General features: G+C 42.8%; 1 protein-coding gene across 8 annotated transcripts in view; it reads right to left on the bottom strand.

Annotated features, from left to right (window-relative positions):
- Positions 1-7,317: 7,317 nt before the first annotated feature.
- The window catches only part of CNIH4 (cornichon family member 4), a 34,583-nt gene continuing 15,542 nt past the window's right edge, over positions 7,318-26,358 (bottom strand). For 5 of the 8 annotated variants that reach the window (XM_070055385.2, XM_008268358.5, XM_089311438.1 and 2 more), the window contains 3 exons: positions 14,473-14,585; positions 13,765-13,905; positions 7,318-9,178 (listed from right to left, as the gene is read on the bottom strand). In XM_070055385.2, the coding sequence (XP_069911486.1) occupies positions 9,151-9,178; positions 13,765-13,905; positions 14,473-14,540 (237 nt within the window). In that variant the 5' untranslated portion in view covers positions 14,541-14,585 and the 3' untranslated portion in view covers positions 7,318-9,150. Of the gene's footprint in view, positions 9,179-13,764; positions 13,906-14,472; positions 14,586-19,397; positions 19,467-26,358 lie in introns of those variants that run through there. The other 3 variants (XM_002717485.6, XM_051820601.3, XM_089311439.1) reach the window with 3 other exon arrangements.

Raw genomic sequence — 26,358 nt, 5'->3', positions numbered from 1 at the left:
GAGAGCTGGACTGGAAGTGGAGCAGCCTGGTCTCGACCGGTGCCAATATGAGATGCCAGTGCTTTAGGCCAGGACGTTAACCCATTGTGCACAGCGCCGCCCCTAAATAAAATCTTTAAAAATTCTCTCCTATTTAAGCAAATGAAACATTCATATTTGGTTACACCATTTAGTACCTTATTTTTTTTTTTTTTAAGATTTATTGATTTGAAAGAGTTACACAGAAAGGGAGGTCTTCCATCCACTGGTTCACTCTCCAATTGGCCACAACAGCAGGAGCTGGGCAGATCCGAAGCCAGGAGCCAGGAGCTTCTGGGTCTCCTACGTGGGTCAGGGGCCCAATGACTTGGGCCATTTTCTGCTTTTCATGCCAAAGCAGAGAGCTGGATCGGAAGTGGAGCAGCCAGGACTTGAACCGGTGCCCATATGGGATGCCAGCACTGCAGGCGGAGGCTTTACCTGCCATGCCACAGTACCGGTCCTCAGGAATTTAAAAGATTTATTTGAAAGAGCAATAGATTTTACACCCACTGGTTCACTCTCCAAATGGCTGTGACAGCTAGATCTAAGCCAGGAGGCAGGAACTCTATCCTTGTCTCCTAGGTGGGTGGCAGGGGCTTAAGACATCCTCAGCTGCCTTCCCAAAGTGCATCAGCAAGGGATCTGGATCAGAAACAAGAGCAGCCAGGACTCAAACTAGCATTCCAGGATGGGATACAGGCATCCCATGTGACAGCTTAACCCACTCCGCAATGCCAGCCCCTCATTTAAACTCCTACCTGAAGAGCTGTTTTTCAGAAAAAGTGTAAAGTAAACTGAACAAGACAGTGATTCTATCACCCTCTTACTACTTCCAGTAATCATAAGGGTATCTTGTTGGCTTTGTGGCAGAAGGCTCTTCTTCAAACTCGGTTAGTCTGCCTCAAGTGATCTTGCTATATATGAAACAGTATTCTTATGATAAAATGAGTAAGTCAAGTGTATAATTATAGGTAGCATGAGAATCAGAAAAAGCAAAATTTCAATTCAAGTTTTAATTTCCCTTTCTTATGTGAGAATCAGTACCTTCTTTGTTCAATAAATTGATGCAACTTGATTCCCTGTGTACAATTGAAGATTATTTTTTCATAGCCTCAGGAAAAGTATTTAAGACACAGTTGGCCACATATAAGTATCTAAAATTGTGGCTCTCTTCGTTGTCTTTAATATATTAAGAAATGGAGAGGCAGGTATTGGCCTAGCCGTGAAGACACCAGCTGGAACGCCCACATCCCATATCACAGTGCCAGCTCTATTCCCAGTTTCCTGCTGATGAGCAAGTGTTGGCCCAAGTGATTGGATCCCTGCCACTCACATGGGAGACCTGGACTGTGTTCTTGGCTCTTGGCTCTGGCCTGGTCCAGTCCCACCAGAAGGCATTTAAGAAGTGAACCAGCAGACTGTGAGTCTCTCCAATTTGTAAAGGGAAAAACTGGATACGCGCACTGACTTTCTTCAACTGAATGCTGTATCCTTATCATTCAGAAAAGGAATTTTTGGTTTTATGAACAGCAAAACAAACTTTCTAAAAATCCTTTTAATAGATATACTTCTTCCTTATAGAAAACAAAAAATGTTTGGAAAAGGAAAATAAGTTATTCTCAGATAAATACATTGGTTTAGGGGCTGGTGCTCTGTTGTAGCAGGTAAAGCCCCAGCCTGCAGTGCCAGCTTTCCATGAGTCCTGGCTGCTCCACTTCTGATCCAGCAACCTGCTAATGCTCCTGGGAGAGCAGTGGAGGATGGCCCAGGTGTGTTGGTCCCCTGCACCCATGTGGGAAACTCGGAAAAAGCTCCAGGCTTCCAGGAAGACCTTTCTCTCTGTCTCTCTCTCTCTCTCTGTCCACTCTGCCTGTCAAAAAAATAAAAAATAATAAATAAAAGTAGAGCATTGGACACAAACCAGTGCCCATATGTGATGCTGGCATCGCAGGCACTGTCTTTATCCACCACACACAACACTGGCCTCTAAAGTTTCAATTTTTTTAAATATTTATTTGCAAGGCAGAATTAGAGAAGGAGAATCTTCCATCTGCTGGTTCACTTCCCAAATGGCTACAGTGTCCTGGGGCTGGGCCAGTCGGAAGGCAAGAGGCAGGAGCTTCACCAGCTCCAAAATGTCAGATTTCTAAGCCACTTTTCAAATCCCAAGTCCAAAAGGAGATGTGGACTTTTTTTTTTTTTTTTTTTTTGGCTAACACCCTAGGTAATCTTATGTTGTCAGCCTGACACAATCCACTTACTGATGTTTGAAAACCACAGCCGGGCCAGCACTGTGGCATAGCAGGTAAAACAGCTACCTGCAGCACCTGCATCCAGTATGGACACTGGTTCAAGTCCTAGCAGCTCCACTTCCTATCTAGCTACCTGCTAATGTGCCTGGGAAAGCAGTGGAAGATGGCCCAAGACCTTGGATCCCTGCACCCCATGAAAGACCTGGAAGAAGCTCCTGGCTTCAGACCAGCCCAATCCTGGCTGTTGTAGCCATTTGGGGAGTGAAGCTGCAGATGGAAGCTTCATTCTGTCTCTCCCCACCTCCCTATAAACTGCCTTTCAAATAAATACATGAATCTTTAAAGAAAAAAAAAAAAAAACCACAAGACTATATAACTTCAATGATAAAGAATTAAAAGTAGGAGTGGGGGCCGGTGCTGTGGCATGGTGGGTAAAGTCACCGACCGCCTGAAGTGCCGGCATCCCATATGGGCACTGGTTTGGGACCCAGCTGCTCCACTTCCAATCCAGCTCTCTGCTATGGCCTGGGAAAGCAGTACAAGATGGCCCAAGCCTTAAGCCCCTGCACCCACATGAGAGACCCAGAAGAAGCTCCTGGCTCCTGGATTCAGGTCACTGCAGGCCCACTGAAGAGTGAACCATCGGATGGAAGACCTCTCTCTCTCTCCGCCTCTCCTCTCTGTGTAACTCTGACTTTCAAATAAATAACTCTTTAAAAAAAAAAAAAAAAAAAAAACAGTAGGACCAAAGAGAGTACTGAGAGGAACTAGTATCTATATTTGGTTACTAAGCAACATTAATGACTGACAGATAATAACATAAATGGGGTGCTTACTGGATGAACCACTTTTACATACATTTTCATCTAAGTATCAATGTAGTTTTATAGAGCAAACACTCCAATTCTTATTTTACAAATGAAAAATGCTTAAAGGAGTTGAGACTCAAAACATAGGTACCTCAGCACTACACCACATATCCCCTTGGTCTACAAAGATGGCCTACACTTACCTTGGATGTTAAAAACTGTCAGATGGCCGGCGCCACGGCTCAGTAGGCTAATCCTCCGCCTTGCAGCGCCGGCACACTGGGTTCTAGTCCCGGTCGGGGCGCCAGATTCTGTCCCGGTTGCCCCTCTTCCAGGCCAGCTCTCTGCTGTGGCCAGGGAGTGCAGTGGAGGATGGCCCAAGTGCTTGGGCCCTGCACCCCATGGGAGACCAGGAGAAGCACCTGGCTCCTGCCATCGGATCAGCGCGGTGCACCGGCTGCGGGGCCATTGGAGGGTGAACCAATGGCAAAGGAAGACCTTTCTCTCTCTGTCTCTCTCTCTCACTGTCTACGCCTGTCAAAAATAAAAAAATAAAAAAAAACCTGTCAGAGCAGAAGATTGAGGGCCCCACTTTACTGATTCTAATCAACTGCACAGTTTGTAGTAAGAAGGGATAGTAGCTGGCACCACAGCTCAATAGGCTAATCCTCCGCCTTGCGGCGCCAGCACACCGGGTTCTAGTCCTGGTCGGGGCACCAGATTCTGTCCTAGTTGCCCCTCTTCCAGGCCAGCTCTCTGCTATGGCCCAGGAGTGCAGTGGAAGATGGCCCAACTGCTTGGGCCCTGCACCCCATAGGAGACCAGGAGAAGCACCTGGCTCCTGGCTTCGGATCAGCGTGGTGCGCCAGCTGCAGCATGCCAGCCGCTGCGGCCATTGGAGGGTGAACCAACGGCAAAGGGAAGACCTTTGTCTCTCTCTCTCACTGTCCACTCTGTCAAAAAAAAAAAAAAAAAAATTCCTTCTATAAATTTAAATGGCAAGAGTCCAGTGCCATGGCCCACTAGGTTAATCCTCCGCCTTCGGTGACGGCATCCAATATGGGCACCGGTTCTAGCCCCAGTTGCTCCACTTCCAGTCCAGCTCTCTGCTGTGGCCCGGGAGTGCAGTGGAGGATGACCCGGGTGCTTGGGCCCCTGCACCTGCATGGGAAACCGGGAAGAAGCACCTGGCTCCTGACTTCGGATCAGCGCAGCACCAGCTGTGGTGGCCTTTTGGGGAGTGAACCAACAAAGAAAGACCTTTCTCTCTCTCACTGTCTGTAACTCTACCTGTCAAATAAAATCTTCAAAAAAGAATAAAATATTATAGACATAATTATGTCTGGAATTTGCTTTAAAACATGGTGATGCAGGGAATGTAGATTACAGATAAAATGACTGAGTTAATAATTGCATCTAGTAATACAGAAAACTACCAAGTCACATGATTAATTGTTATTCTCTTCCAAAAAGTTAATTAAGTTTATATAGGGCCACTGCAGAAAATCAGCTTTGTCCCACATAGATAATAATGGCAGCCAAAAGTGTGGCTTTTAATGGAGCCATCAGGTTCAACTCTCACCCAGTTTGCATCCAATCTGCAAAACACGCTACAGCTGAGTGATGAGGCCTCGGGCTCTGAAGGAAAGCTTTTCTCATCCAACTCGACTCCGTTGTCTCCACCTCTTCCTGAGAGAATACCAATTCAAGTGAATTGAGTTTTAAAAATGAAGAAAAGGTTCTAGCTCCTTCCACGTGTTCAAGTGCCAGCCACTTGTTCCAAGAGCATTTTTTTTTTTTTAAGATTTATTTATTTATTTGAAAGAGTTACAGAGAGGGTGAGGCAGAGACAGAGTCTTCGATCCACTTGTTCACTCGCTAATGGTGACAATGGCCAGGGCTGTGCCAGGCCAAAGCCAGGAGCCATCAGGGTCTCTCATATGAGTTCAGGGGCCCAAAAACTCAAGCCATCTTCCCACTGCTTTCCCAGGCGTATTAGCAGGGAGCAGGATCAGAAGTGGAGCAGTTGGAATTTGAACCAGCATCCATATGGGATGCCAGTACTACAGGCTGCGGCTTTTACCCTCTATATCACAGTGCTGGCCCCAAGAGTACACGTTCTTAAAACAGAAAATACAGGATTCAGGTTCACAGGTCAACAACAAAATGGGGATTCTGATCAAGCCCAGGGTCCATAGAGGCTAAACAGGATGAGATGGCTAGGGACTGCCTTTGAATATATGACCAACAAAGTGCTCCATTACAAAAGAGTGATTTAAGTATTTGTTAGACTAACTCACGATTCATTAGGTTATAATGGTTAATGGAAACTGATAAACATGAAACCAAGGTTGCTCGTAACGGATGTAGCAAACCAAATACACAAGAGAGGAAGCCACCATTGAACCTCAAAGTGCCCAGCTAGCTGATGATGACCACCCACCCACTCAGAGGGAAGCAAGTGAAAAGTACCCTAAACAACAACTAGAACACAATATCAAGTTAGCTCATGTCCATACTATGATTATTACAATTAACTGGAGTTAGAATGCTAACTTTAAGGTTTTGAATGACTTGCCACTAGACTCTGTTTAAAGCAAAAACTGGCTACTACTTTTTAGAGGCAGAGACCCCAGCTGGCTTCACTGACAAACCCTGAGCAAGTCAGTATAGTAAAGCCTACAACAGCATTGTTAACCGAAGTTTCACTACGCCAAGAATATTTCAGTCTGTTGCACCATTTAGCAAAATTACATGTTTGGTTTAAAATAAACTCAGGTGGCAAAGATCTGGATAAGCAAAGAACTTCAAACACCACTATCTTACTGCCTATTTCTACGTACTAAAGTGGGGCTGGCATTGTGGTGCAGTGGGTTGTCTGCAATGCCAATAGCCCATATAAGTGCCAGTTTGTGTCTCAGCTGCTCCACTTCCCATCAAGTTCTCTGCTAAAGCCCCTGCCAAGATCTGGATGGAATCCCATGCTCCTGGCTTCAGCCTGGCCCAGCCCTGGCAATTGCAGCAATTTGGGGAGTGAACCAGCAGATGGAAGATTCTCTCTCTCTCTCTCTCTTTTTCCCTCTCATTGTAACCTTGCCTTTCAAATAAATAAGTCTTTAAAAATTTTATTTAGATTTTTAGAACTAATCACACTTATTATTTGCCATGTTTTGACCACAATTACTTCTAGAAGAATGCTTGTGAGCAATGTTGACTTCACCGATCTAAAGTGGACCAAACGTAGCAGTTACCTTTCCTAGCTGGCATGCCTTGGACAAAGTGACTGCCTTGATAACAAGAATGGTGAGTTTGATTATGTTGCTCCATTGCTTTTTACTCCTCTGACTTAAAGGATATCAGTTAGACTTCTTGCTGAAATAGCAATAGAACAACACAATCAGATTTACTTGTTCAACATTTATTGTTTCTGAGGGGAAGGCACTGTGTTAGGTGCCAGGAGCAGAAGGAAGACACAAACACGAATGAGTGTACTCTGCCCTCCAGGAGCGTACAATCTAGTATGAGAGATTAACTACATACAAATAACTATATACCAGTTAGAAAGTGGTAAGTGCCACAGAAGATAAAGTACTAAAGGAAGCTTTCTTAGCTCTCAACTTAAAGGTAAGAACAGGCCAGGTGAAACATATTTGGACTCTTACTCAATTCTCATCTGTATGGCAACCTGAAAATGCAACTGAGAGGGCCTGCTAGGAATTGATAAACTAAGTTGCACCTTGGATCTTGCTTCCTCAGCACTCTCAGCTTATGTTCCAATGATTAGCAAGGGCCCCTCCTAGCAATGAAAGGAAGGAAAATAGCAAGGGAAAATGGCATACACATAGATTTAAAATATGCACACAGTTGGACTGGCTAGGCCCTGGGCACTTCTTCATAGTAGAACAGGAAAGAAGAGTGGCAATGGACAAAGAATACTGGACTAAATAAACATCAGGATTCCAAAAAGCTTAGTTCTAAAACCTCAGGCAATCTCTAGGCTTCAATTCTCTACTTTTAAGATGAGGGAGTCTTTAAGGTCCCATGCAACTCTCCTGTTAATAAAAAGCATAGACAATTAACCTTTTGGCATCTTTACCACAAAGTTTTTAAAATTCAGTGCCTCTTCCTCCTTTTCTTCATTTGAGGAAGAGCCCCTAAAATAAAAAGAAAAACCTTGAGCGACACCCCTCCACTGTCCTGGCTTTGATACAAACAGGCAATACAAGCAAAGAAAGTTTTTTTTTAAACCACATTTTAATGCTTCAGAAGAGCTCCTGCCCTTTGTTATAAACAAGGCACCTTTCTGATTTGCTCAGCCTCACCAACTTAAGCCTGACAATATGTAAACAGATCAAAGGCTCTTGCAATTACATGGGTTTCCATTTTGGTTGTTAAGAAAACTTGAATAAAAAGATAAAACATTTTAGTCAAAGACCTCCACCACCACCTTTGAGCTTCTTTAAGTAGTTGTTTGTCTCTCGGTTCTAAAGTCTGAAGTTCTCCAACGGTTTCATTGCTTTAAAAGTTTGAACAGAACATTCAGAGGCCCTGGGAGGGGGGGTGGGTAGACAATGAATGGGCAAACAGAGGTGCCTCAGAAAAGGTAAGAAAAATAGATGAAAGCAAAATAGCTTCTGTGTTACAGCTTGTTAGCCTTTTGCATGGCAGAGATACAAGATTACTACAAGGAGCAAGTTCTGTGACCCCAAAGAGGCCAACAGAACCAAGTTTACTTTGCCTACCATTTCACTCTTCCTTCCATGTGTCACCAGGGTACTACTCCCATTCTTGAAATGTAGTCTATCTGTACAAGGAATTGAGCTTAGCGGTTCTGTTGCATCTGCCAAGACCAGAACTAATCCAGGGCCCAAAGGACATATAAAACATTTAATCTTTTGGGGACCATATACCTTGCTTACTCAGCCAATTCTATCACACTAGAATGACTAGAATGAATAATCCACTTGGACTCTGCCATGAAACAGTCATGTTTTACCTAGCCAGTGCTTAAGATAGCAACATTAAAGCACCAACTAGCACTGAGGATAGACTGCCAGGTTCACTTTACACTGCCCAGGAGTTGGCAAGCAGAGCTGAGGTTCACTGCTCCCATCAACAGCAAGTTTATAAATACAGCTAGTTCCAAGGAACTGAGTTGGGTTGGATATTGATTGATTGATATATCCATGAAAGGTCTTATATCAGGTCCCCCAATTCACAAAGCAGTCAGTGCAGGACAGACAATTATAATTAATCCAGCACCATACAGAACAGTAACAGGCCCAATGACTGATTGATATGCCTGCTTCTAATCTGATCGTCTACCAAATCACCTCTCCAAACTCACTATAATATATATCAGAGAGATCAAATACAACTGGCACAATCACAATACAAAACCAACCGGGTTTGGGGTGATTATGGAGGCAGTGGCTTTTATATAAAGCTCTTGATAAAATCCTATTTTTAAATTTATTTTTCCTGTCTATGAGTAGGAATTACACTGTACCTGGGCAAATGGCTTATAAGATTTCACAAATTCTGCAAGAAAATATATATTTTGAAATGTCATGCTCTGTTAACACTCTTGTGAAAACACTTCTAGCTGACAGTACCATAAATCTTTAAGCCATAGGAAGCTGCCACAATATAGGAAAAAAGGGTAATTAACTTGCTTCTTTCTTCAGATTAACAGTGCTATTTTACACTCTCACTTTTCAGTAGCCTTGAAAGGCAGGTTTGCTCACTAGTAAGGTTTCCCTGTAGGGTGTGTCTTTTATTTCTTTGGCATGCAAGGCTGGAATGGCAGTTTCGTCTACATACATTTAACCATCTTCAACATACATATGATGAAAAACACCTCCATGTATTAGGGTTCAGGCTAAAGTTGAGAACCAGAAATCTACAAAAACTCAATTCATGTTTTTTAAATACTTTATATGGTAAAAATACAGCAAAAATAGTTTTTGTTCAAAGATGAAAATATATACTGCTATGGTCATGGTTCTAAGGATGATCTCTGGCTCCTCAGCAGTGCACTGTTGACTTCAACCACGGCTTCTCCAACTTCAGTCATTTATCAAAGCTAAAATCATACTGTGGAAAGAAGAAATGAATGTTACTAATGCTTCCTTGGCAATGTTTCTTCAGAGTATGATCTATCCAAACCTGTATCCCTAAGGTTCACCAAGGAATACTCATTTGCACAGAAAGCAATCTTCTATACCTAAAAAGAAAAAAGTATCTATATTAGGCCCTCTCAATGTCCAAGTTTTTCCACAAAAAAAAAAAAAAAAAAAGTAACTAGGAGTGAAAGTGGAGAAGAATAACCTAAATCTGATGCTGGACTGTAGTTTAAAAATAAGCTATGTCCAGGAAAAAGAAAACCTTTAACTCTCCTGCCAGATCTTAGCATATGCTATTGCTATGCTTAAATTTCCTTCTCCTCATCCAACCTCCATCAACCTGCAAGTTCCTACTGGGTGTCAGATTGGGCTCTAGGGCGCCTCCTTTGGAAAGCAAGCCTCTCAGCTCAGGACAGTCACACAGACTCCCGCACTTCTGTCATCTTCCTGCATGCTTTGGTTTATATGCTGGTTCCTACCACTGGACTGTGAGCTCCCGTAAGACCAGAGCAGAAACCAGGCATCACTGCTTCCAAGTTCTAGTGTAACACTCTTACAAACCAGTGACCAGCTCTACGCTTTTATTGTAAGGAATCTGTGTTGTTCCTCTGTATCACTTCCAGTGCCTTATATGGTGTCAGACACATGGCAGTCACCCAATAAATACACTATGAAAAACTGCCACAGTTACAAAGCTATCTTTTTACATTCTGGAATCAGCCTTACTCTGATGAGATCAAATGACTAAAATACAGAGAAATACCATTATATTACTAATGATATAAAAAAAATTGTCCAAATTTAAAGATACTGTGTTTGTGCATAGCACAGATTAATGGTAGTACCTGATATTTTTAAAATATTTTTGAGGGTTTACATAGACCTAAGTTCTGTACAAGCACTGTCTTAGTCTATACTACAATTGAATAAGGTAGGCACTATTAATATCTCATTTTCAAATTGAAGCACAGAAAGATGAAGAAACTTGTCCCAGGTCATACAGTAAGTGGTAGAGCCCAGATTCTACCTAACTGAAAAAAAAAAAAAAAAGAAAAGAAAAAGAAATTTAACTGAAAAGTGATCCCTGTTAAATATAAGAGTGGGAATAAGAGAGGGAGGAGATGTATAATTTGGGACATGCTCAAGCTGACTTGCCCCAAATGGTGGAGTTAGAAATGTGCCAGGGGATTCCAATATAATCCCATCAAGATTGCATGTACCAATGCCATCTCACTAGTCCAAGTGATCAATTTCAGTTCACAATTGATCACACTGATAGGTCTAAGAGTCAAAGGGATCACACAAACAAGAATAGTGTCTGTGAATACTAACTGATAGAATAAAAAAGGGAGAGAACGATCCAACATGGGAAGTGGGATACACAGCAGACTCATAGAATGGCAGATGTCCTAAACAGCACTTGTCCTCAGAATCAGCCCTTAAGGCAGTCAGATCTGGCTGAAGAGCCCATGAGAGTATTTTAGGCATGGAAAGCCAAGACACTCTGGCAAAAAAAAAAAAAAAAAAAAAACTAAATGAAAGATCTCAAGATCTCTGCGAGTGAGATCCCAGTAGAAAGAACGGGCCATCAAAAGAGGAGGTACCTTTCTCTGAAGGGAAGAGAGAACTTCCACTAGAGCCTAGGGAGATTTCTGACACCATGAACAAGAGTGTCAAATTGTTAAGTCAGCAACAGGAGTCACTGTGTACTTACTCCTCATGTGGGATCTCTGTCCTTAATGTGTTGTCCAATGTGAATTAATGCTATAACTAGTATTCAAACAGTATTTTACACTTTATGTTCTATGTGGGTGCAACATGATCAAATCTTTACTTAATATATACTAAATCGATCTTCTGTATATAAAGATAATTGAAAATGAATCTTGATGTGAATGGAATGGGAGAGGGAGCGGGAGATGGGAGGGGTGCGGGTAGGAGGGAAGTTATGGGGGGAAAAAGCCACTGTAATCCATAAACTGTACTTTGGAAAATTACATTTACTAAATAAAAGTTTTAAAAAAGATATGACTTTAAAAAGCAATAAAAATAGATACATCAGTTTTAATATTAAATCTCTGTTCTTTTTAATTCTTCATTTTTTAATATTTGTATTAAAAATTAAGTACCTTGGGGCCGGCGCTGTGGTGCAGCAGGTTAAAGCCATGGCCTGAAGGGCTGGCATCCCATATGGGCACCAGTTTGAGTCCCAACTGCGCCACTTCCCATCCAACCCTCTGCTATAGCCTAGGAAAGCAGTAGAAGATGGCCCAAGTCCTTGGGCCCCTGCACCCAAGTGGGAGACCCAGAAGAAGCTCCTGGCTCCTGGATTTGGATCGGCACAGCTCCAGCTGTTGCAGCCAATTGGGGAGTGAACCATCGGACGGAAGACCTTCCTCTCTCTCTCTCTGCTTCTCCTCTCTCTGTGTAACTCTGACTTTCAAATAAAAACATCTTTAACAAAAAAAAACTTTGATACAAAAGTTAAGCTTGATTTTTAGCCTCTTAATCAAATCAGACACACATGAATTTTTTTCTCTTTTTTGCTCTATTCTATGGGTCTAGAACGGACAAAGGAAAAGGCAGTATTCTAACTCTTAAGTTTAAAACATTACTGCAGAAAGCAGTGGCTGACAGCCATTCATCCTTACTTCTAAGAGTCGTAACAAGACTGATGCAAATTTTTTTTTTTTTGGACAGACAGAGTGGACAGCGAGAGAGACAGACAGAGAGAAAGGTCTTCCTTTGCCGTTGGTTCACCCAACAATGGCTGCCACGGCTGGCACGCCGCGCTGATCCGATGGCAGGAGCCAGGTACTTATCCTGGTCTCCCATGGGGTGCAGGACCCAAGTACTTGGGCCATCCTCCACTGCACTCCCTGGCCACAGCAGAAGAGCTGGCCTGGAAGAGGGGCAACCGGGACAGAATCCGGCGCCCCGACCGGGACTAGAACCCGGTGTGCCGGTGCCGCAAGGCGGAGGATTAGCCTAGTGAGCCGCGGCACCAGCAGGACTGATGCAAATTTACAAGAACAGACTAATAAGCATGCCAGAGGAAATTAGCATCACAACTAAATGTCTTACTTCCAGGAAAGATCAGCCCAATTTGGATGTAAGTTACTGAGGGCTGTAGCCTGTGGTATGACCTCCCAGGGACCCATCAGTGGCATGCTCTCCAGGGGTACTCACAATAATGGGGGGAGGGCAGCGCTGTGGAAGCAGGTTAACGCCCGCCCTGGCCTGAAGCAGCGCCATCCTATATGGGCGCTGATTAGAGACCCAGCTGCTCCTTTTCCCATCCAGTTCTCTGCTATGGCCTGGAATACCAGTAGAAGATGGCTCAGGTGCTTGGGGCCATGCACCTTCGTGGGAAGAAGCTCCTGGCTCCCAGCTTTGGGTCGCACAGCTCTGGCTATTGGGGCCAATTAGTGAACCATTGGATGGAAGACCTCTCTCTCTCTGTAACTCTTTCAAGTAAATAAATAAATCTTTAAAAAAATAATAATAATGCTCATTACAGGCAGTGAAACTTCACAGCTGGATAATAAGGCACTTAAAAATAACAGCAAAGATAATTTTAAGCATGTGGATAGACTTAATAACTAAGGAATAACTAAGTAAACAGAGTAACTACTATAGATTAGAAGGAATTCTGACTCATTAGCATACATGAAAACCTCTGCCCAGCCACAAAAAATTCACACAATTGGGGTCAGCATTGTGGCACAATAGGTTAAGCCACCATCTGCAACACTGGCATCCCATAATGGTACCAATTCAAGTTCCAGCTGCTCCACTTCTAGGAAAGCATCAGAAGGTGGCCCAAGTCCTTGGGCCCCTGCACCCATGTGGGAGACCTGGATGGAGCTCCAGGCTCCTGGCTTTGCCCAGGCCCAGTCCTAGTCATTGCTACCATTTGGGAAGTGAACCAGTGGATGGAAAATCAATCTCTCTCTCTCTCTCTCTCTCTCTCCCTGTTTAGCCCTCTCTGTAACTCTGCCTTTCAAATAAATGAATCTTTTTTTTTTTTAAAGATTTATTCATTTACTTGACAGGCAGAGTTAGAGAGAGAGAGAGGCAGAGAGAGGTCTTCCATCTGCTGGCTCATTCCCTAGATGGCTGCAACGGCCAGAGCTGTGCTAATCTGAAGCCAGGAGCTTCTTCTGGGTCTCCCACATGGGTGCAGGGGCCCAAGGACTTGGGCCACCTTCTACTGCTTTCCCAGGCCATAACAGAGATCAATCAGAAGTGGAGCAGCCAGGTCTCGAACTGACGCCCACATGGGATGCTGTCACTGCAGGTAGCGGCTTTACCTGCTATGCCATGGTGCTGGCCCCCAAAGAATAAATATTTAAAAAAAGAAAAAAATTCACACAAATCCCAAAAGTCCTAAAATGTCAATGCAAAATCTCCCAAAGCACAGTAATTTCTCACTCATCAATAATAGACATGATATCTATAAAAATGCCAGAACTTTAAAATGCCAGAACTCATCTATTTTCATTCTTTCTACCCTCTCAAATTAAAAAAAAAAAAAAAAAAAAAAACTACACTCACCTATAAAGATACATAAAAAAACATAGCAAGTGGAAACCAAGCTTGATCATAGCTTCTTTCATGTGTGACTTCAGTTGCCCTCGATTGTGTATTTCTGTTGGATCAAACACTCCCATGTTACCACTTGGCACCATAATGAAACTGAGGAATTAAAGGACACACACATTAGAAGGAAAATAAAATGATCGGCAGAAATATTCAAAAATAAGTAACCAATAACAATCAACCTCTGAATCAATCACAGCTGTCTTAAATTCAGACCAAATATGGACAGAATAACATACTGATGTCATTATCAGTTTCATTATCTAGGGGTGGCATTATGGCGTAAAGGCTGAAGCTGGCATCCCATGTAGATGTGAGTTTGAGTCCCAGTTGGTCCACTTCAGATCCAGCACCCTGCTAATACGCCTGGGAGAACAGCAGAAGATGGCCCACATCCTTGGGCCCCTGACATCTACATGGGAGACACAGATGAAGCTCCTAGCTCCTGGCTTTGGCGTGAACAGACCTGGCTGTTGCAGCCATTTGTGGGGGAAGCCAGAGGATAGAAAATCTCTCTCTCTCTCTCTCTCTCTCTCTCTCTCTCTCTCTCTCCCTGTGTAAGTCTTTCAAAAAAAGAAATCTTTGAAAAAAATTTTTAAGTGCCCTAACCAAAACAGTACCAAAAAAACAAAAAACAAACAAACAAAACAAAACAAAACTCACCGATATATATTCCAAGTGGCAACAGGTAGGTTGAGAAGGAAGATGAACCAGTGCAATGAAATAAGCATTAATACAGCAACAATGGTATGGCCAATCAATTCTGGAATTACCCACTACAAGGGAAGGGAAGAACACAGTATTACTTTCACTGCTATGTCCTCCCAGACTAAATGTGTTATTTTAAGCTACATCAATGAATGTACAGAGAACTTACAAGCTACTGTTTCAAGATTATTTTTAGACTCAGATGTACCAGATTTGCATACTGCTGTCACTGCTTACCCCATGAAATAAATCAAGGCATAGCTTAAAAATGAAGTACTTAAATTTCAATTACATTTGATTGTAAATAAAGGCTTGGATTCATCCCCTGTGCAGGTTTGAATGAGTACAAGGGAAAAAATACAGAATCATTTAATTTCTATTCCAATATCTATACTAAATATCTATTCCAATATCTATGCTAAAGCCTTTTTCTCTAAACTGGGATGACATATTGCCTTTTAAGTCAAAATATCAATCTTAAACATTTCCAGTCTCCATAATCCTGAAGAAATCATATCAGATTCAGTGGGGAAAAAATTATAAAGTTGGAGCCAGTGTTATGGCACAGCAGGTTAAGTCATGTCTTGTGACACCAGCATCCCAGGATCATAGTGCCAGTTTGATTCCTGGCTGCTCTGCCTCTGATCCAGCTGTGTGCTAATATGCCTGGCAAAGCAGCAGAAAATGGGCCAGGTACTTGGGCCCCTGCCACCAACATGGGAGTCCCAGATGAAGTTCCAGGCTCCTAGCATTGGCCTGGCCCAGCTCCACTCATTGCAGCCATTTGGGGAGTGAACAAGTGGGTATAAGTTCCCTCTCTTGCTCACACATACCCTCTTTCTCTCTGTAATTCTGCCTTTCAAATAAATATATATATATAAAAAATAGTACTAAAGAGCTTTACAGATATATCTGACAAGACTCAGTAACAGGTAAATGAAAACTAAGAAAGAAAGAAAAAAGAAATGGTGGCAATTATTAACACAGGTAAAGACAAAGCTACCAAAAAAAAAAAAAAAGCTACCATAAAAAAAAATATTATCACTGTCTACTGTGATGTACAGCAATAAGTGGTACTTATATTACTATCACATAGGTCATAATGATATAAACATTGAGTATCAATTTGGCCCCCCCAAAAAATAGAAAGATGAGAGCACGGATGTTTAAGTAAAGGGTGCATAACAACAAAATCTTTCTCTACCATACTGAAAAGTGAAGGGATGACATTTAAAGTTGACAAATCAAGAAATACCAGTGCACGCATGTAAAGGTGAAATACGGATTTAGGTATCAGAAAATATTAGAAAAAAGTAAGTGTTTAAATCAGTTGCCCTAAAAAGCAAGACATAATATGAAGACGTTAAGAAGGGACTGCTGTTTTTCACTACAAGCTTTGCAGTCCTGCTGACTTTAGTTGTATACATTCATAATTTTCATAAAACTAAAAATTAACATTAGAGAGGAGGGAGGAATTGGGAAAGGTTGATTGATAGGTACTAGACTATAGCTAGATAGGAATAAGTAGTTCTTAGGTTCTATTGACAGTAGGGTGTAGAGAGAGAACATTACTGTACTGTTTATATCTCTAAAAAACCAGAAAACAGGACTTTTAGATTTTTAACAGTAAAGAAACACTACATAACTGAAAGGATAAATATACTTACCAACTGGACATTATACAATGCTATCCACAAGTCATGAAACATCACACAGTACTCCATAAGTATGTACAATGTTTACAATTTTAAATGAACATTATAAAAACTACTTAAGAGGTGGGTGTTTAGCCTTCATGCACACCATATCGGAGTGTCTGAGTTCAGGTTCTGACTCTGCTCCCAAGTCCAGCTTCCTGTTAATGCACACCCTGTGAAGTAGGTGATGGTTTAAGTAGCTGGGCCCCTGCCACCAATGTGGAGAGAACTGCATTGCGTTCTAGACTCCCAGCTTTGGGTTGGGCCAGTCCCAGCCATTGCAGGAATTTGGGGAGCAAACTCAAACAAATGTATTTTAAGAAATATTTATTTAGTTAGTTTTTGAAAATCAGAGTTACAGAAAGAGAGGGACAGACAGAAATTTTCCATCTGCAGGTTCACTCCCCAAATGGCCACAATCACCAGGGCTAGGCCAGGCAGAAGCTAGGAGCCAAGAGCTTCATCCAGGTCGCCCATGGGGTGCAGGGGCTAACATATTTGGGCATGTTGCACTGTTTTCCCAGGCGCATTGGCAGGGAGCTGAAGCCAAAGTAGAGCAACTGGAACTCAAATTATCGCTCTTATAAGATGCTGGCATTGCAGATAGCAGCTTAACCCACTGCACCACAGTGCTGGCCCCAAACAGATTTTTTTTAAGAAAACTGTATAATCATTTTAATACAAAAAATTGCAAAATACTTATTCGAAAAATATATTACGGCCAGAACTATGGCACAGTAGGTTAAGCTGCCACTTGCAAGACCAACATCCCATATCAGAGCACCCACTGAGCACCAGCTACTCCATTTCCAATCCAGTTCCCTGGTAATGTGGTAATGTGACTGGAAGGCAGAAGATGGTCTAACTACTTGGGCCCCCGCATGGGAGACCAGCATGGAGTTCTAGAATCCTAACTTTGGCCTATCCCAGCCCCAGCCATTGTGGCCATCTAGGAAGCAAACCAATGGATGGAACATCTTCTTTATCTCCCTCTCTGTCACTCAGCCTTTCAAATAAAATTTTCTTTAAAAAAAATTTAAAAAGCAACAGTTGGCCAGTGCCGCGGCTCAATAGGCTAATCCTCCACCTGTGGCACCAGCACACCGGGTTCTAGGCCCGGTTGGGGCACCAGATTCAGTCCGGGTTGCCCCTCTTCCAGGCCAGCTCTCTGCTGTGGCCCAGGAGTGCAATGGAGGATGGCCCAAGTGCTTGGGCCCTGCACCCCATGGGAGACCAGGAGAAGCACCTGGCTCCTGGCTTCAGATCAGCGCAATGCGCCGGCCGCAGCGGCCATTGGAGGGTGAACCAACGGCAAAGGAAGACCTTTCTGTCTCTCTCACTGTCCACTCTGCCTGTCAAAAAAAAAAAAAAAAAAAAAAAGGAAAGAAACAGTAAACAAATAAATAAACTATTTAAGGGGCAGGTATTTAATTAAGATGCTAGTTAAGGTGGCCATGTCCCACACTGGAGTACCTGGGTTTGATCCAAGCTCCAGGTCCTGATTCCAGGAGGCAGTGGTGACAGATTAAGAAACTGGATTCTTTCCACTCACTTGGGAGGCCTGTACTGAGTTCCTGCCTCGCAGTTTCAGCCCCAGCTCAACTTTGGCAGTTAGGAGATTTGGGAATAAACAAGCAGGTGGGACTGCTCTCTATTGGTGTCTGTCTCTCCACCTCTCAAGAAATAAATAAATAAATAAATAAATGTATATATTTATATATGTGTGTGTATATATATAAATCTTCTTTATAGAGTAACTTTTTAAAAAATTTTATGCTAAGTAAAATTTGTTTTTCCTTTTTTTTTTTTTAAAGATTGATTTTATCTATTTGAAAGACAGAGTTACAGAGAAAGAAGTCTTCCATCCACTGGTTCACTCCCCAAATGACCACAACAGCCAGAACTGAGCTGATCTGAAGCCAGGAGCCAGGAGCTTCTTCCAGGTCTCCCATGCAGGTGCAGGGGCCCAAGCACTTGGGCCATCTCCTACTGCTTTCCCAGGCCACAGCAGAGAGCTGGATCAGAAATGGAACAGCTGGTACTCGAAATGGCATCCATATGGGATGCTGGCACTGCAGGCTGGAGCTCTAACCTACTGTGCCACAGCGCCAGCCCCAGAGTAACTTTCATAGTAGAAAAAAAGTTAATCTTTTCTCCATATGCAGATTTTTATTTGGATCATGGAAAACCCACAAAGTATTAAGCAAGAAATAAAAATGAAATATAATAATCAGAGCCAACACTGTGGAGTAACCAGTTAAGCCAATGTATGTAAAGCCAGTATCCCATATGAGCACTGATTTGAGTCCCAGCTGCTCTACTTCTGAACCAGCTCACTGCCGATGTACCTAGGAAAGCAGCTGAAGATGGTCCGTGGACCACATGGGAGACGCAGCCTGGCCCAGCCATTTGGGGAATGAACCAGAATGAAGATCTCTCTCTCCCTCTCTTTAACTTTGCATTTCACATAAATAAATTTTAAAAATCTGTTATTCTCTTAAAAAGGAAGAAGAATATAGTTCACTAGAAAATTTAATTTTCCAGTTACACTCTTCCAAAGAAAGTTTAACTTTATTTTCCTCATCACAGAAACGCAAACAAAGCACATCTCTCAGTACTGTATTTTTATATAAACTTTCATCCAGAAAGCTTCACTGCTCATCTCATAAAATAATCAGGGCCAACTGGTTTTCCCAAATCTAGATAAGCTCTACAATTCAGAGTACACATGCCAGTATAAAACTCTGACTACACTAAAGGTAAAATAGCCTTAGAACAAATCAAGTAATTAAATCCATTTCTCAGCAAGCCACACAAGGAAGGTCTCATTTCACTCAAAGGACTGAACTTTAATACCATGAGTGGCAGGAGGGGATTTGAGCACAGAGGACAGAAACGATTAACCTCGTGTTTAACTTGTACCTGGTCTGAGAAATCATGTTGTCCATTATAGACAAGGGGAAAAGGAATATGCACAGTAAAGAAACCAAATGTTAAGTCAGATCTCTAGCATAATTTCATAATATAAATATTGCAAAACACAGAAGTTCTACCCAACATTCCAATGAGTAAGAGACAATATGCACTCTAAAGTCAAAATACACGTTGATTACCTATAACAATCTTTAACACACAAAATAAAGAACTGATTTCCATGCCAAAAAATGGGCAGAGATGTCTTACCTTGTTTAATTTCGAGCAACATGATCTAGCATTAATGTAATCACATTCTAAATCAGACAATGTAATTATCTGGTGATCAAGATAAGGAATCATTTCTTTTACAACAACTACATATTTAAGTTTCAGAAAGCAGTCTCAGTTGTAAAACAGACTTAAATTTGACTTTAAAAAACTCTGTTGGGGCCAGCACTGTGATGTAGCAGATAAAGCTGCCACCTGCAGTGCTGGCATCCCATAAGGGTACCAGTTCAAATCCCAGCTGCTCTACTTCCAACCCAGCTCTCTGCTATGGCCTGGGAAAGCAATAGAAGATGGCCCAAGTCCTTGGGCCCCTGCATCTGAGTGGAAGACCCGGAGAATGGCCCAACTCCAGCTGTTGTAGCCATCTGGGGAATGAACCAGCAGATGGAGGACCTCCTTCTCTCTCTGCCTTTGCCTCTCTGTAACTCTGTCTTTCAAATAAAGAAATATATCTTTAAAAGAAAAAAATAACTAGGCTGGCACCACGGCTCAATAGGCTAATCCTCCACCTGCGGCGCCGGCACACCGGGTTCTAGGCCTGGTCGAGGCGCCGGATTCTGTACCGGTTGCTCCTCTTCCAGTCCAGCTCTCTGCTATGGCCCGGGAAGGCAGTGGAGGATGGCCCAAGTGCTTGGGCCCTGCACCCGCATGGGAGACCAGGAGGAAGCACCTGGCTCCTGGCTTCGAATCAGTGTGGTGCGCCGGCCGCAGTGCACCAGCCGCAGCAGCCATTGGGGGATGAACCAATGGAAAAGGAAGACCTTTCTCTCTGTCTCTCTCTCTCACTGTCCACTCTGCCTGTAAAAAACAAACAAACAAACAAAACCTGTTATCAGGGCCGGCATTGTGGCATAGCAGGTAAAGCCACTGCCTTTGACATTGGGATCCCACCGGGCACTGGTCTGAGTTATAGCTCCTCCACTTCCAGTGCAGCTCTCTGCTCAAGAGCTTGGGCCCTTGCACCCATGTGAAGACCCAGAAGAAGCTGCTGGCCCCTGGCTTCAGCCCAGCCCAGCTCCAGACAATTTGGCCATCTGGGGAGTGAACCAGCGAATGGAAGACCTCTGTCTCTTCCTCTCTCTGAAACTCTGCCTTTCAAATAAATAAATAAACCTTTTTAAAAATAAATTTCAAAAACTGAAAATTCAGTTATTTCTTTAAGGTTTACTCACTAGACAACACAATTTTCCCACTTATGTTCCTTTAACAAATTGTTTTCACATAATAATCTTCTTATGTTCAAATCTAATCTGACCCACACCAGAACATTTGATGTGAGTTTCCGAAATACAGAACAATAGCTTTTGAAAAAATGGAAAATAAGACCTATAAAAACATTTTAAGAGCTAAAACTAAATTCCCAGTAATAGAAAAATACTGCCTATTTATGAAACATCCATAAAATATATTTGAGGGGCCAGTGCTGTGGCATAGCTCGTAAAGCCACTGCCTGCAGTGCCAGCATCCCATATGGGTGCGGGTTCAAGCCCCGGCTGCTCCTCTTCGGATCCAGCTCTCTGCTATGGCCTGGGAAGGCAGCAAAAGATGGCCCAAATCCTTGGGCCCCTGAACCTGAGTGGGAGACCCAGTAGAAGCTCCTGGCTTCAGATGGGTGCAGCTCCGGCCGTTGCAGCCAACTGGAAGGTGAACCAGGAGATGGACAGCCTCTCTCTCTCTCTCTGCCTTTCAAAAAAAATAATCAAGTCTTTTACATATATATATATATATTTGAAGACTTAAGATGTTAATAATGAAAACAGGATACAAACTATAAATATGCCATGGCCACATATCAGCAGTGTGTGTCTTCAAAATTGGATTGCACATCATTATTTTTCCTTAATACTTCTCTATTTTCAAATGTTCTACAGTAAACACACACAGAATTATCACAAAGTTCATGGGAAATGAAAATTATTAAAAAAACTATTCTTAGATTTAAAAAAATTTTGCAGCAAGATAAAATTATCTTTTATTTTCCATGAACTTCTCGAAGTGCCTCCTGTATATACTGGAATTAGGCAAAAAAATATGTTTTTAGTACAAAGTATAAACTTACAAAATAAGAAAGACAGATGGATATAAAAGCAAAAGCCTTTAATTGAATGATGCAATGTTTGAGATTTATTTTAAAAATAACCCATACTGTCCTATTCACAATAGTTACAGAGAAATGAAAAAGAATGGCAAATGTTAAATATGGCTGAAAGTGAGGGATAGAAGCATGAGATTTATTATACTACTCTCTCTACTTCTTCTTTATATTTGAAACTGTCCAGCCAGCGCCGCGGCTCAATAGGCTAATCCTCTGTCTGCGGCACCAGCACACCGGGTTCTAGTCCCGGTCGGGGCGCCGGATTCTGTCCCGGTTGCCCCACTTCCAGCCCAGCTCTCTGCTGTGGCCAGGGAGTGCAGTGGAGGATGGCCCAAGTGCTTGGGCCCTGCACCCCATGGGAGACCAGGAGGAAGCACCTGGCTCCTGGCTTCAGATCAGCACGGCCATTGGAGGGTGAACCAACGGTAAAGGAAGACCTTTCTCTCTGTCTCTGTCTCTCTCTCTCTCTCACTGTCCACTCTGCCTGTAAAAAAAAAAAAAAAAAAAAAAAAAAAAAAAAAAAAAGAAAAGAAAAGAAAAAAAAAGAAACTGTCCAACAGGCAAGGTTGTGGCATAGCAGTTAAGAGACTGCTTGGGGGACCCAGTGCTGTGGTACAAGGGGTTCAGTTGCCCCCTGCACTGTCAGCATCCCATACATGTCCTGGCTGCAGTTGTTTACAATCCAGTTCCCCACTAATTCATCTGGGAAAGCAGCAGAAGATGGCCCAAGTCCTTGGGCAGCTGCACCCACGTGGGAGACCTGAGTAAATCTTCTGGCTTCTGGCTTCTGGCTTAGGCCTGGCCCAGCCCTGGCCATTGTGGCCATCTGAGGAGTGAGCCAGCGAATGAAAGTTCTTTATGTCTTTCCCCCTCTCTCTCTCTCTGTGACTCTGCCTTTCAAATAACTAAGATAAATCTTCAAAAAAAAAGACTCGCTTAGGATCCATATGAGGGTGCCTTTTTTGTTTTTTTGCTTGTAATTAGGTTTGGGGTTTTTTTTGTTTTTGTTTTGTTTTTGTTTGTTTGTTTGTTTTTTGACAGGCAGAGTGGACAGTGAGAGAGAGAGAGAGAGACAGAGAGAAAGGTCTTCCTTTGCCGTTGGTTCACCCTCCAATGGCCGCCGCAGCCGGTGAGCTGCGGCCGGCACACCGCGCTGATCCGAAGGCAGGAGCCAGGTAGGTCTCCCATGGGGTGCAGGGCCCAAGCACTTGGCCATCCTCCACTGCACTCCCGGGCCACAGCAGAGAGCTGGCCGGGAAGAGGGGCAACCGGGACAGAATCCGGCACCCCAACCGGGACTAGAACCCGGTGTGCCGGCGCCGCTAGGCAGAGGATTAGCCTATTGAGCCATGGCGCCGGCCATAATTAGGTTTTTATCAATAATAAAGCATTCTTACATCAACCTCTGTACTCAGAGTAATTTACAGAGCTATGTTCATGTTTTTATATATCAAGTCATTTTAAACATGCCTCATTCTCAAAATATAAATCTTTCAGACAATCCAAGAAAGTATGTCCAATACTGGCCAAAGTGACTGGCTTTTTTGGTTCCCAGCTCCACTCCTGATTCCAGCTCCCAACTAATGCAAAAATTGCCAGGCAGTGGTTGGGTACCTGCCAGTCACATAGGAAACTTCGATTACATTTCCAGCTCCTGGTTATTGCCAACATTTGAAGAATGAACTAGCAGATCAGAGATCTTTGTTTAACACAATGAAAATAAATAAAATATTACTGTTAAAAATTTTAAAGAAAATGTCTATTAAAATAAAAGTTCTCTTGGGGCCAGCGCTGTGGTGCAGCGGGTTAACACCCTGGCCTGAAGTGCCAGCATCCCATATGGTCACTGGTTCTAGTCCCAGCTGCTCCTCTTCTGATCCAGCTCTCTGCTATGGCCTGGAAAAGCAGTAGAAGATGGCCCAAGTCCTTGGGCCCCTGCATCTGAGTGGAAGACCGGGAAGAAGCTCCTGCCTCCTGGCTTCGGATCGGCACAGCTCCAGCCACTGCGGCCATCTGGGGAGTGAACCAGCGGATGGAAGTCCTCTCTCCCTCTCTGCCTCTCTGCTCTCTGTGTAACTCTGACTTTCAAATAAATAAATAAAATCTTTAAAAAAAAAAAAAAAAGTTCTCAACTATATACCAAACATTTCTATTTGAATGTTCCCCCATTACCTCAACACATTTAAGTCAGACTAATCACTTACTCTATAAATTATTCCTCTTCCAATTTGTTTTTTTTTTTTTTAAACTTATTTTATTTATTTGAAAGACAGAGTTACAGAGAGAGGTAGACACACAGCGAGGTATTCTAACTGCTGGTTTACTCCCCAAATGGCCTCAATGGCTATAGCTGAGCCGATCAGAAGCCAGAAGCCAGGAGCTTCCTCAAGGTCTCCCACATGGGTGCAAGGGCTTAAGGACTTGGGCCATCCTCTGCTGCCCTCCCAGGTGCATTAGCAGGGAGCTGGATCGGAGGTAGAGCGGCCGGGACTAGAACCAAGGCCCATATAGGATGACAGCGTCACAGGCCAGGGTTTTAACCTGCTGTGCAACAGCACCAGCCCCAATCTGTTTTATTTTTGACAATGACACAAGTATGATTTACCCTGGCTGAAAATATGGAAAGCTATCTCTGTCTTTCATTTCACACCTCATAATAAATCACTATCAGGTTCAGAAATCATTTCTTCCTAATACAAGCCACATTATTGTCTCCTTTCACCTACCTACAATTTGCATCTCATAGTTCACATCCAGATTATCTAATGTGTATCAGTTTATCTCCCAATCTTTCCTGCAGATTCATCTACTCTGCAGATTCATCTTTCCAGTAACCAGCGTGGGGTTTTATTCTATAACTTTTTTTAACTGACATATAAAATGTGTATGTATTTATCATGTACAACATGTTTTGAAGAATATATATACTGTGGGATGAGAAAATCTAACTAATATTATGTATTAAGTCACCGTTATTTTTCCTTTTTCCTTAGTTACAATTTTTGTGGGGAAAACACTCTGTATAGTCTGTGTTTTCCAACAGTGCGCTATATGATTAACTGCAGTCACTAATGTTGTTGTACACAGATCTCTCAAACATTCCTCCCACCTAACTGAAAGGTATCCTTTGACCAAAACCCCACCCCATTTAAGTCAAAATTTTTCAATGACTCCTTACTGCCTGCAGGACAAAAGTAAAAGCTCACCTTCCTGAACATTCAAGTCCTCCAAAATCTGACCTAATTCTGCCTTTCCAACTTGCCCTACTGCCACCAAAAATCAATCACAGGCTCCAGATGGCTTATTCTTTAACCATCACCCAGACATGCCATGAACATACCTGTCTCTGCATCTCTGTTCTGATTTTGTTTTATTGTTGTTGTTGTTGTTTTTTGGGATTTTTTTTTTTTAAGATTTATTTATTTGATAGGCAGAGTTAGAGAGAGAGAAAGGAGACAGAGGGAGAGGTCTTACATTCGCTGATTCACTCCCCAAATAGCCACAATAACCAGGGTTTGTCCAAGCAGGAGCCAGAAGCCTGAAGTTTCTTCTGGTCCTCCCATGTGGTGCACGTGCAGCGTCCCAGGGACCTAGGCCGACTTCCGCTGCTTTCCCATGCACATTAGCAGGGAGCTGGATCAGAAATGGAGCAGCCGGAATGTGAACTGGCACCCATATGCAATGCTGGTGCTGCAGGCCACAGTTTAATCTGCTTTACCACAGCGCCAGCCCCAGTGTCTGATTTTGAACATCCACCACTTTTCCTATTTGTAGGCTGTTGTTTTGTTTTTTAAGAAAGGGAGAGACAGGGAGAGACAAAGACAAGAGAGAGCTCCTATCCACAGGTTCAGTCTCCAAAGGCTCACAACAAGTCAAGGCTAGGGCCAGACCAAAGCCCAGAGCTCAGAACTCTATTTGGGTACCCACACAGGTGGCAGAAACTTAAGCACTTGGGCCATCACCTGCTGCCTCCTAGGATACGCGTTGGCAGGAAGCTGGAATCAGAAACAGAGTTCAGACCTGAATCTAGGAACTCTGATATGGAATGTGGGCCTCCTAAGATGCATTTTAACCTCTGTGCCAAAAGCCTGTCCTCTCTGGTAGGTTCTGTTCACTGTTCAAAGTCCAGGAAAACTCCTATATCTTATATGAAATCCACACTGACCATTTTCTACCTCTTATCTGTAATACTAAGCTAATACAACTGTCTTACCATATATATAGTAAGACAATATGTTGACTTTCATCCTGAATGTACCTTAAAGTCTATTAACATCAAACATTCCAACTAACATTTTTCTACATTTATAAACTGGCATCAGTCAAAGCTATTATAAATCATCAGGTCTAGTTTCCAAACTGGAAAAAAAAAAATCCTATTTCAATTTTCTGAATGTAAGCACCAGATCCTTCTATCATCAGGACATAGGTCATTAAAACCTAGGCATGTGAGGCAGGCATTTAGCTTAGCAGTTACATCCCATATAGGGCCTGATTCTAACTCCCTGTTACTGTGCACCCTGGGAAGCAGTTCAAGTAGTCAGAGCCCTGCCACCCACATGGAGTCCTAGATTGTGTTCCTTGCTCTTGGCTTTGTCCATTGCTGGCATTCAAGAAGCAATCAGCAGATAGGAGCTCTGTCTCTCAAATTAAAAAACAAGCACACAACAAAAACCTAGGCACATAATGCAGCTGGCCCTTTCAGTTAACTCCCCAAAACTAATGAAATTCAGGGCTCTTCTCACTAGAAATCATCAAAGAAAAAACTGCTCTCACTTGGAGGAGGTTGGGAAAGGGAGCAGAGCAGCATTTACTGAACATTTGCTATAGAGTAGGCACTGTGCT

This window comes from Oryctolagus cuniculus, chromosome 13 (genome assembly GCF_051225735.1).
Source record: "Oryctolagus cuniculus isolate XC-2025 breed Fujian yellow rabbit chromosome 13, ASM5122573v1, whole genome shotgun sequence".
Taxonomy (NCBI): Eukaryota; Metazoa; Chordata; class Mammalia; order Lagomorpha; family Leporidae; genus Oryctolagus; species Oryctolagus cuniculus.
Note: the sequence above shows the minus strand (reverse complement) of the source record. Positions and strands in the feature narration are given on the sequence as shown.